A 12,160-nucleotide genomic window follows, 5' to 3' on the forward strand; every position below is an offset into this window, starting at 1 on the left:
AAGAGGGTTTGCTGGGGCCTAGCAAGCTGGGGCCTGCCCCAGGCCTCTAGGCAGGCGGTGGGGCTCTGCCTCCTTGGTTCCCAGGCAGCAGGGCAGGCTGCCGCCTCCTCAATGGGCTCATGGCCTTTCCTCTGCCAAGGGCGGCCATGGGTGAGGAGGCGGCAAGACACAAGACGGAAAGGGGGGAGCGGGAAGGGGGCAGGTCACCTCCATTAACCACACAGTCAGGTACAGCTAAAGCTTTCAGAGTTTAAGAAGCATGTGTAATTTCTTGAAACTGCCCCAGCCCACAATGGCATATACTATAAGCTGCTCAAGTGAACGCTTGGGGGTGGGGGGCGGGAAACAGAAGGTAAAAAGTGTTTTGCCTTTTGCCTTCAAAAAGTCAACTCTGAAAGCCCTGCCAGCCCCCTGGGTTGTTTCCTCCCAGGCCCTGCTCTTTCAGGCATGAAGGTGCATCCTTCCTTGGTTGGCTATCACTACTGCTAGGAGGGTCTCGGGGTGCCTGTCCTTGGGGCAGTTGTCCAAGTGGGGGACTTGTTGCAGGGTGGACACAGTGGGCAGCATGGGCGTTGGGCTGGCTCCGGGTGGTGTATGGGGAAGGAGCAGACACTCACTGCAGCCCTGCTGTGGGCCCTTTCTGGGTGGGCTGGGGCAGGGAAGGTGTGGAAGGCCGGTGGAGGGGCGCCCGGTCTTCAGGCTGCCTTTCAGGGCCCTGCTGAGGTAGGCAGAAGCCACATGGCCCAGAGCAAGGGGGAAGGGGTGGGAGGTCCCACAGCTTGAGGCCTCTCCCTGCCTGCCCAGGGTCCTGCTGGGGCGAAGGCAGGTGTGAGTGAAGCTGCTCTAGAGCTGGAGCTATGAGTGTTTGGAAGTGAGTGTGGCCGAAGGGCCCCTGGAGCCTGGAGCTGCTGGACACGGCCTGCCCAAGTCCCAAAGAGGCTGTGGCAACTTCAAGTTGGGGACTCCCTCCCTGAATCCCTCTTCTCCCAAAGGGCCATGAGAGGCCACACCAAGGTCCCATGACCCCCTGTCCCCCAAAACAGTCTCCAACCAGGAGACTCTCTTCAGGCTTTGGCGTTCTTAGCCTGGAGCCTTGTCCTCCTTCTGCCATTTATTTACCTTGGTTGGGAGAAGTCACTCACGCCTTTAATGTAAAGAGGGGCTCGGATGGGTGGGGAGTGAATGAAAGTCAGGCTCTCAGCCAGAAAAAATGCTGTGATTATTTACAAATGTGACCTGGCTCATGGAAAACTGTGGAAGTAACTTTTCTGGTTTTAAAAACACACCAACATTTACTTTGATATGCTTATATTATAGACATAATACATAAAACATCTAGCATGAAACTCTACGTTCTCCCCAAAAGGAGAACCAAGCCATCCTTTCCTGCTCCCAAGCCCAGCGATGTGTGTGCTGGCTGGAGGCCGCCTCCCTTCCAGTCCGGGAGCCAGGCCTCTGTGGGAGACAAGCCTGTGGGCAGCTTGGGGCCGGAGGGGACCAAGGCCCACAGCCACCCCAGGGAATGCTGAGGGGAAAGGGGAAGCCCATCTTGCCTCTTTGGTTCCCCTGGGAGCAAAAGCAATCCCCAAACCAAAAGGAAAAGACCCTCCCTGCAGCTGCTGACGAAGAGTCTCATTTTGGCAAGTATCTGAGCAAAACCAAAACAAAACAAAAACCAAAGAAAATGGTGGTTTAGCATAGACATGCTCATTCACATTGCACAAGGCTCCACTGGGACACAGAGCCAGATACAAATGTTGATATCGGCTGATAAAGCAAAATATTTGGAGAGCTTCTCATAACTTGGGTCCCTCCGGGATGGACTGACTGAGCTTCATGTTTGTATGGCAATGCTGGCGACATACAGTACAGACATGGCTAATGGTCCCAGTGTCCCTTCACCCCTCCCCCAACCCCCAGACCAGACCTCTAGGTTCCCCTCTTCCACCAGGCCCCCACTCCCATGAACATATGTCCTTATAGCTAATCCACACTTAGCTTTCTGGTTTGACCGGGGGCGAGGTCTCCCACTGGTCACATGGTGACTTCGATCTCAGGGAGTTCTGCCCTGGAAGCCCAGTCTGTTGTAGGCTGGGATCTTAGAGACAAGGAACTGGGGACCCTCCACCTTCATGTAGAACTAGGGGTGCAACCTTAGGTTCAAAGCCTCAGGCCCCTGTTTCCTCCCCTCCAAGGACAAGGAGCTGAGGAGCGACTGGGGCTGCTTTGGAGGATCTCTGCTCCCTGAACCTTCTTCCAGCCGGAAGCCTGCACCCTTCCTTCTCTCATAGGGGCCTGCTGCAGCCTTGCAGCCTTGGGACCAAGGCAGAAGCCCTCCAAATAAAATGACAAGGCACATATTTGCTCCCCCTACTTGGTAGGAATCAGAGCGGTGAGTTTGCATTTCCAAGGCACAAGGTTATTCCTTAATACTAGAGTTGCCAGGCTCCCGGCTTGGCCCCGCGGCGCTTCTCCTCTCTTACAAGGAGAAACTACTGCCTGACCCTTTATCTCAGACGCACCGTGTCCCGCGCAGGAGAAGGCAAGGGGCACGCGCGACAGTCCAGGCTTTCAGGCGGCATCGGAATCTCCTAGTCCTGGCCTGCGCGGCCCGGGCAGTCTTGAGATCCGGAGACCCGAAAGCACTCCCTGGGTCCCAGCCAGGGGCCGGCCCAAGGCGGTCCGGCCGCGGCGCGCCTCACGCGCAGTTGCCCATGGCCTTGACCAGGGAGCTCTCGGGCAGCTGGCGGAAGATGCCCCGCAGAGTGTCGAGTTCGCGGCTCAGCTGTTCCACCCGCTTGCGCAGGCGGTCATTGTCACTGGTCAGCTCCAGCACCTTCTGCTGCGTCTCCACGTTGCGCTGCTTGGCCTTGTCCCGGCTCTTGCGCACCGCGATGTTGTTGCGCTCGCGCCGCACCCGGTACTCATTGCTGTTCTTGTCCACCGACTTCTTGGCTTTGCCCGCGCCTCCGGCGCCGCCGCCCGCGCGGAGGTCGGGGTGCCCGGCGCCCAGCGCCTTGAGCGCGCCCCCCGGGCCCGGCAGGCCAGCGGCGCCGAGCGCGGGCGCTGGGTGCGGGCTGGGCACGGGCGTGGGCGGCGGCGTGGGGTGGCCGGGCTGCAGGTGCATGGTGGTCTGGCCGCAGTGCGCGATCTGGAACTGCAGGTGCGGGGCAGCCAGGGGCGCGGGCGGCGGGTGCGGGTGCGGCGGCGGCGGCGGCGGCGGCTGGTAGGGGAAGAGGCCGGCCAGCGCCAGCTGCTTCGCCTCGCCCTCCTCGCGCGGCTCCTGCTTGATCACCAGCGGCCGCAGCGCTGACGCCCCGACGCGCTCGTACAGGGGCTCCAGCCTGCTGTCCAGGTAGCCGGCCGCCGAGCAGCCGTAGCTGGGCGGGGGGCCGTGCGCGCCCCCAGGCATAACAGCGCCTCCGGGGCCCACGGGGGCTCCCGGGTAGTCAAAGTCGCCGCCGCCGCCTCCCACCGGGGCCGCGGCCGCCTTGGCCTTCTCCTGCTGCCGGCTGTGCTGGAACAGGTCGGCTAGGAACTCGTCGTTGAAGGCGGCCGGGTCGATGTAGGCGCTGATGTCGATGGACGTCTCGTGTTCGCAGATGCCGCCCAGCGGCTCCGGGGCGGCAGGTGGGGCGGAGGGCTGCGCGGGGCCCGCGCCCCGGAGAAAGCCGTAGGCGGCGCTGCTGGGCGCGTGCTGTGGGCTCTGAAGGTGGCTGCTCATCGGGGTCCGCGGCTCCGCCTCGTAGAAGTCGGCCGACTCCATGGGAGAGCTAGAGTCCTCCCGGCATGGCGAGCCTCGGCGGCCTCCAGGCTGCGCGGGGCACCGACGCTGCCGCCGCCCACCGGGAGCCCCTACTTGCTTGCGCCCGCGCAGCTCCGGGTCGCGAATGGCCTGGCCCGCGCGGGCCCGCATTTATATCGGGGCAGCTGTCGCCCTCTAGTGTCTTACCATCGGCGACGGCGAGTGGCGCCTCCTGGGTCTTAGGGCCTGCCTTTTAGGGAAGCCCGTGAGCGGGGCTAGAGCGCAGCGCGGGCGGCAGTGGGCGCGACGAAACGCCCACTGGCCCCTGAGCCGCGAGCGGAACTGTGACCCGCACGCGGTGCCCCAGCCTCAGCCGAGTTGTTGTCTCCACGCACACGTGGTCGGCGGCGCCCCCTCCCCCCCCTTTTCTAGCCTCCCCAAGACACCCACTTCCAGCCAAAGGCTGGGGATCCCAAGAGCACCCAGCCGCCGCACAGGGGGTTGGTGGAGTGCAAGTCTCGGTCTCCAAGCTACTGTGGCGCCGGCTCGCTTTGAAAGCTAGAACCGGTCTCGTCCGGGAACGGGGTTTCTGGAAGGCGGCGACGTGGAGAAGGAGCCGGGGTGGGGGTGGGGTGGGGGGCAGAGAAGGTTTTGGAGATACGGCCCAGAGCACACCGCCGCCTGGAGCGGCCGGAGCGCGGTGATTTCGCGTCTTTCTCTCCGATCTCCAGGCGACCCCACCGACTCTGGGCAGAAGTACCTCTCCCCTGCTCCGCCTGCCGCGGTACTTCGGGGTTCCATGGGCTCCAAAGCGCCAGGCGCTAGGACCCCGCGGGGAGCGGAGGGAAGGGGAGGCGGCCGAGGCCGGGAGCCTGGTGGACTCGTCCGGTCTGACCGCCTGGGCTGGAAAACTTTTTCTTTTTAATTACTTCTAGCCGCGGCGCTAGGATTGCTAAGCGCGCGGGGCTGGCGCAGCTTACCCCGCGCGGGGCCGCCAACTTTTTTCCAGTGCGACGGGTGGAGCTGGATTCCGGGGCTGGGGTGTCGGGACGCGGGGGAGCGCACTGAAGGAGAGGCGAACTTGCCTCCGGAACGGGGATCCCGAAGCGGGCTGGCTGTCAGGGGGGTTGGAACCCCCTGCCTTCTCCCCTACTCCCTATTGGGATGGGCGCCAAGGCGGGAGTAGGGGTGTCGAGGGAGCCCGAGCTGCGGAGTCTCGGAGGCCTGGGGTCTGAGCACCTACTGGGAGAACTTTGCTATGTGGTTTGCAGGGCGCTGAGTTCCCCGAGGTCCTGGGGAGCAAGGCGGCCCGGCCCGGTGCCCCCGGTCGCCGCGCGGCCTCGGCACTCAGTGCTGCGGGAGGAAGGGGTTTAGGGCTGCGCGCTTCCCCAGGCACGTGGAGCCTCGCGCGTTCTGTATGGGGATCAGGGGACAGCAGGGCTCGCAGGGGGCCTCATGGGGCCGAAAGTCGCTCTCGACACCACCCTCCTCCCCCACCGCCCTTTCGACTTCGCGCTCTGGAGTTCTGCGCTGCCTGGAGGTTGGCTGGAGGTGTGCCTGCCTGAGAAGCGCCGGCTGCGCTTTCAAGACCCTCTCCCAGACAGCAGCCTTCCCAGGCTTGGCCAGGCGCCACAACCCGCCCAGGAGCCCTCAAGGCCAGCGCAAAAAACACCGCCTGCTTTCCACTGTGGTCACAGTAAAGAAGCAATTTGTGCTTTAATCAAGTTCCTATTCAACATATTTTCAATGATTAATGACCCAACTGCTTCATTTCTTAGTCCAGACCTCAGACACAAAATATTTTTAGCTTGATGTTTTTGAACCTGGAGTAAAAGTAGATGCATTAAATAAATAACCTAGGTGAGCGGTGGAGCTGCTCCCTTGGCCAGGTGCAGGGACCCGTTCATATCAGCACCTGTGGAGCCTGCAGGGAAACGGGGTGGGATTTTCAGTTTTTCTGCAGTGCTAAGAAAAGTGGCAGTCTCCATGTAGGAACAAAGCAAAGGCTACTGGCAGTGTCCTGTTCATAGTGTCTACAGCTGGTTTCCTGCCGGGGTTACAGCAGGAATGTTTCACAGTAGGATGGGAGGGAATCTCAGAGACTCCCAGGGCTGGGGGAGCAATGGAATCAGGCCTTGTCAATAGGGTGTTGTGAGGGTGAGAGAGTCACCTAAGGGTGCCCACACCCAGGATCACAGGTCCTTCCACAGCAGAACCAGAATTCTCCCACAAGGCCAGCTCTGTGCAAGGTGCTTAGTGCCCAGAGATGAGTGAGAAGTGGCCTCTGCCCTCTTGGAGCTCAGGACACAGTTGGAGAAACAGATCATCACAGTCTGCTGGGAGACAAGGGACTCCTCAGAAGAGGATGTGACACTGAAAGAGCAGGGGATTGGACTGGGCAGAGGGACTTTGTCCATTAATTCATCAAAGGTCTGTTAGGAGTCACAAATGGGGATGAAGGATTGATGTACTGTGTTATCACACCCTGCCAGATGAATATGGGGCTCTGGAGGAGTGATCAACAAATTTTGTTTGGAGAGGTGGTATGGGCTAAATTGTGCCCCCCCCCCCCACATGTTGAAGCTCTAACCCCCAGTGCAACTGTATCTGGAGATGGGTTTTTTTTAGGAGGTAATTAAGGTTAAATGAGGTGATAAGGGTGGTGTCCTAATCTGATGGCATTGGTGGCCTTGTAAAGAGAAGAGAGGGATATCCCCCCACCCCCCGGGGCTAGGGCACATGCACTGGCACCATGTGAGGACACAGGGAGAAGGCGATGTCTGCAAGTCAGAGAACAGAGCCCTCACCAAAACCCAACCATCTCTGGCACCTGACCTCACACTTCTAGCCTCCAGAACTGTGAGAAAATGAATTTCTGTTATTTAAGCACCCAATTTGTGGTATTTAGTTATGGCAGCCTGACCCGACTAAGACAGGAGGTCAGAGAGGGCTTCATGTAAGAGTGGACCTTTGAGCTGCACTTTGAAGGATGAGCAGGAATTTGCTAGAAGGACAGGTGGACAGAACAGCAGGTGCAAAGGTGGAGAGGCTGTGAGTGCATGGTGTGTTCTGGTAACAAAGGACAAGACGTTTGCCTGGCTGGAGTGCAGGGATTGCCAGGGAGGGGCTTAGATAAGGCTGTATCTGAGGATGGAGCTGGATTTATGGCCAAGGCCACTCCAGGTGAAGGAGAGAGCCTATCTCACGGGCTTTTGCTAACCAGCTTTAGCAGGGGAGCAGTGGGGGATCCAGCCCTTGGGGTCACGTCACTCACCTCCTTCAGCTTCCTGTGACCTCCCCTTGCACTGATGTCTCAGCGTGGCCACGAGGCCTGCATAATGTGGCTCCCACATCTCCTAGCTACTCCTCAGATTCTCCTTGGCTTCCAGCTGTGCTCTTTGCTAAGCCAAGTGTCTCCCAGCCTCAGGGCGCTTCCCTTTGCTCTGGACTCTTTCTGTCATTTGAGTCTCCCCTTCCTGAAGAGGTCCCTTTTGGGCTTCCGAGAGCACAGCAGCGGCCCCTCCCTCGCCACTCTTTAGGCCATTATGTTTTATTTTCCTCATAGTAGTCTCTGGAAAATGGTCTTGTTTACTTATTTTACTTGTTCCCTGTCTGTTTTCCCCCACTAATGCCAGCTCCACAAAGAGAGGACCTTGTCTGTCCTGTTCTGCTTATTTCCAGAGCTAGAACAGGCCTTGGCACATGGAAGAGCCTCAAATATTTGCTGACTGGACAAGAATGGATTCTATTCAAGAAAATTCTTCCCCGGCAATCCTCCCAGAACTCAGTTTGTTCCCAAGCCTAGGAGGGCTGCTCAAGGGTGACCCCAAAGGATGCTGGGGAAGACCCGGCCCTTGGGTCAGGGCTCCCCAAGGCAGGTCCATCAGGAGCCTCCTAAAGCTGTTCCTGGCAATACTGCCAGAGCCTGGAGAGTATACACAGTGCCTTTGGGCTAACTCGAAAGAAGTCCCCTCAGGCAGATGCAGACCCCTGGGGCTTGGCTGAGCAGAGAGTGCCTTTGCCAGGAGGAAAAGGGCCTCTTTCTCTAGAGAGGTGCAGCCCAGCCAGGACACAAGGCTTGGTGAGCTGAGGCCTCCTGAATTAGGCTCATTCGTGTAGCGACAACTTCTCAGCTGGACAAGACAGCCCTGAACCCCACCCCCATCATCCTTGGCTTCAGAGCATCCCTGTCATCTGGAGGGCACTGCTGGGAGGGTGCCCAGGAGAGCAAGACTTAGTCCTTGGACATGAAGACATCAGGTCCACCTGGGAGAACTGGCCTGCCTCCTGCAGGCTCACCTGGGAGGCAGTGGCTGCCCCAGCATGTAAACCTGACAACCCTACTGCTTAAGACATGGGGCCGGGCTCCTGGAGCCCACTTCTTCTCTTTACTGATTGCAAGGATTCATGCCTCAGGATGCATCTTAAAAAACAACAAACAAATAAAACTTAAATAAAGTGAGAAACCAAATAGTTTGAAAATCAAAACAAGAGTCTTTAAGTGCTGGTTCATAAAGGCCTCGATTCTAGCCCTCTTTCCTTTTCCTACAGCACACTGTGTGTAGAACATTCCCTGAGTGCAGACATTGAAGCTTCAGGAGAGACAAGCTGCCCACAGTGGGCCGCTTAGGTTTCCAGACACCTTACCCATTCCAGCCTATTAGAGTCCTCCCAAGGGAAGCCATCATTAGGTCCCGGAATTGCTAATGTTACCATACTTGACTTCCAGGATAAAGCCTTAATGCTGAAAAAAAGGCAACTTGGGAAGAGCATGCAGCTCCCACTTTTTGATGGAACAATTATTTAAATATACAGTTTATTGTGGGTGTGAACAAAGAAGATAAGAAGAGTACACACCAAACTGTGAGCAAGGGTGCTGCCCTGGAAAGAAGGCAGAAAACTTGTACTTAAAAATGTATACACTTATGTATATTGGGCTTTTCTTTTTAATCTTCACCCGAGGATATGTTTTTATTGATTTTAAAGATAGAAACATCTATTGGCTGCCTCCTGCATGTGCTCCAACCAGGGTGTCAAACCCAAAACCTAGGTATGTGCCCTGACTGGGAATTGAACCCATAACCTTTTGGTGTATGGGACAAGGCTTCAATCAGCTGAGTACCTGGCCAGGTGTATATTGGACTTTTTAAACAGGCAAGTATGTATTTATTACTTTTATAGCTTTATAAACTATAAAAATATTTTAAATCACCTCAAATTTATAGTTTTATAATTTTTATAGTTTTATAAGCTATAAAGTGTTTAAAGTCACCTTAATGTACTCTACAAATACATACTGTTATAATGGATTCCATAGATTTGTAAATAACTTCAGAATGCTTTTAATTGACCATATTTTTAAAATTAAAAAATCTGGAAAAATGATCTAAGACTGAATTGTTTTATGATTCGTGAATTTGGATTTGCTCATATGGGAACCATACCTAGTTATGGACACTAACTCACATCTAGTTCTACATATAACAAGTCATCTTTCTTTTAAATGAGGAAAACTCATTTATTTATATATAAAGGACTTCTACAAATCAATATGAAAAAGAATCATAATCCAAAAGAAAACGGGTGTACACAGTTTATTTTTTAATTTTTTAATTTTTTAAATTTTTAAAAAATGTATCTTTATTGTTGGGAGTATTACAGGTATACCATTTTCCCCTGCAACTGACTCCCTCCACTTTGCTCCCACCCCCTCCCTAGGCTTTCACCCTGTTATTGACTGTGTCCATGGGTTATGCATATATGCATATAACTTCTTTGGTTAATCTCTTCCCACCCTCCACCCCCCTTCCCTCTTTCCTCTGAAATATGATCGTCTGTTGCATGTGTCAGTGTCTCTGGATCTATTTAGTTCATCAGATTCTTTTGTTCATTAGCTTCTTCTTAAAGAAGACCCTTCAACTTTTCCTGTAGTGCTGGTCTGGTGGTGATGAACTCCTTTAGCTTTTTCTTATCTGTGAAGCTCTTTATTTGACCTTCAGTTCTAAATGATAGCTTTTCTGGGTAGAGCAATCTTGGGTGTAGTTCCATGTTTTTCATCACTTTGAATATTTCTTGCCACTCCCTTCTGGCCTGCAAAGTTTCTGTTGAGAAATCAGCTGACAGTCGTGTGGGTGCTCCCTTGTAGGTAACTAACTGCTTTTCTCTTGGTGCTTTTAAGACTCTCTCTTTGTCTTTAACCTTTGGCATTTTAATTATGATGTGTCTTGCTGTGGGCCTCTTTGGGTTCCTCTTGTTTGGGACCCTCTGTGCTTCCTGGACTTGAAAGTCTATTTCTTTCCCCAGGTAGGGGAAGTTTTCTGAAATTATTTTTTCAAATAGGTTTTCAATTCCTTGGTCTCTTTTTGCCTCTTCTGGCACCCCAATAATATGAATGTTGTACCTCTTGAAGTTGTCCCAGAGGCTCCTTATACTATTTTCATATTTCTGGATTCTTTTTTCTTTTTGCTCTTCTGGTTGGGTGTTTTTTGTTTCCTCATGTTTCAAATTGCTGATTTGATTCTCAGTGTCCTCTACTCTCCTGTTGATTCCCTGTAAATTATTCTTCATTTCAGTTCCTGTAGCCTTCATTTCAAATTGGTACTTTATTATGTTATCGATTTTCTCACGTATTTCCCTAACCATCTGCTTAAACATCCTTATAACCAAAATTCTGAACTCTGTATCTGTTAGCTTGCTTGGATCTATTTCATTTAGTTCCTCTTCTAGAGATTTCTTCTGTTCTTTCCTTTGTAACTTGTTTCTTTGCCTCCGCATTTTGGCTGCTTCAGGTGTTTGTTTCTATGTATTAGATAGAGCTGCTATGTCTCCTGGAATATGTAGAGTGGCTTTGTGTAGTAGATGTCCTGTAGGGTCCAGTGGCTCAGCCTCCCCAGTCACCTGAGCTGGCCCTTCTAGGTGCTCCCCTGTGTGGGCTGTGTGCACTGTCCTGTTGTAGTTGAGCCTTGGTTGCTGTTGGTGTCACTGGGAGAAACTGACCCCCTGGGCAATCAGCTGTGAGGACCAGCTGCAACTACAGCCAAAGAGCTGCTGTGCTGGTGACACCCCTATGAAGCAGGATTTACTTCAGTGGAGCTTTGGTTCACCAAGTGCGCCCCTTGAGTGTGTCACTCGTGGATGTGGTAGGGTTGTAATCCAGCGTGGTCGAGTCTGACCACCAGGTGCACTGTCTCTGGGGCCTCTGGGGAGGTGCAAAGTCAGCCTGTGCCAGTGCCTTGCTCAGGGCCACCCAGCATGAGCTACACAGCAAACCGTAGTTGGCTGCTCCTTGTGCTGGGCTTGGCGGTGTCCAGGAGAGGCCCAGCTATGAGCCAATGCAGCTGCCGCTAGTGCCAGGCCTGGGGCCGCTTATCAAGCCGTATGGGGCCCGCTGCTGCTTGTTTGAGAGATTTTAGGAAAGTCCTAAGCATGAGGCTCGAGAGGCCACTTGCACAGAAAAGCCCCTGGAAATGGCCTGGATGAGCTGCAGGTGGGGAGGGGCGGGGCCTCTGGGAATCACCGGGCGGGGTCAACGATGTGAGTCAGGTGCTGGCGATTCAAATATGGCGCCTGCCTGCGGGCTGTGTGCGGGGAGGACTCGCCACAGGAGCCATGGCCTCCGCCAGCCCTTCTGCCTGGGAGGAAGCCGCCCTCCAGCTCTCGCCCCGACTTCAGGCAGGTTAGTTCCTCCCCGAGTGTCCCGGGTCCTCTCAGGCTGCTGCCCGGCGCTGGGCTCAGAGGGAGCGTCCGGGTGAGTCCGTGCCGGGCCCTTTGAGAGGAGCTGCTGGGGCTCCCGCAGCCTCCGTGACCCTCAGGGACAGTCCCCGCTGGTTTCACAGCCTGGAGTTGTGGGGACGTCTCTTCCCGGCCTGGAGCCCTGGGCTGGGGGCCTGCTGTGGGGCTGGGACCCCCTCGCTCCTCTGGGAAACCCCCACCGCTGAGATTCCCTCCCGGGTTTAACCCGCGGCACCGGGTGTGGGCCCGCGGCCGCGTCTCTGTAATTCAGCCCCGACCCGCCCGTGTTCCGCCTCTCCTACCGTCTCGGTGCTCCTTCAGTTCCCTGGTTGTGGGGCTTCTGTTCAGCCAGGTTTCAGGAGGCTCTGAGTGCTGGTGGTTCTGTATTTTAGTTGTAATTTTGATGTGGTTGCAGGAGGCGGCGGGTGCAGCTGTTACTTACGCCGCCATCTTGTTTCTCCCGGAGTAGACCGAGAATTTATTTTTTTAAAATAGTAAATGCAAGTGATTTTAAACATGTTTAAAGGTGCTAATATTCTGAATAAAAGATATACAAATTAAAACTAAACTAGTCTGACAGGGCAAGATGAAAATGTTTGATAATGTGCTGTCCTGATAAATGGGTACAGCGAACAGGTAGGGATATATATATATTAATACAACCTCTTTGGAGGATATTTTAGC

At 54.7% G+C, this 12,160-nt stretch overlaps 1 protein-coding gene across 1 annotated transcript; it reads right to left on the reverse strand.

Moving 5' to 3' along the window:
- Nucleotides 1-1,685: 1,685 nt before the first annotated feature.
- On the reverse strand, nt 1,686-4,055 carry CEBPA (CCAAT enhancer binding protein alpha). Its single transcript, XM_081117845.1, has one exon. It carries the CDS (start codon nt 3,914-3,916, stop codon nt 2,699-2,701), a length of 1,218 nt encoding a protein of 405 aa, XP_080973971.1. The 5' UTR covers nt 3,917-4,055; the 3' UTR covers nt 1,686-2,698.
- Nucleotides 4,056-12,160: the final 8,105 nt, after the last annotated feature.

The sequence above is a fragment of the Miniopterus schreibersii genome (assembly GCF_964146895.1).
Source record: "Miniopterus schreibersii genome assembly, chromosome: 18".
NCBI lineage: Eukaryota > Metazoa > Chordata > Mammalia > Chiroptera > Miniopteridae > Miniopterus > Miniopterus schreibersii.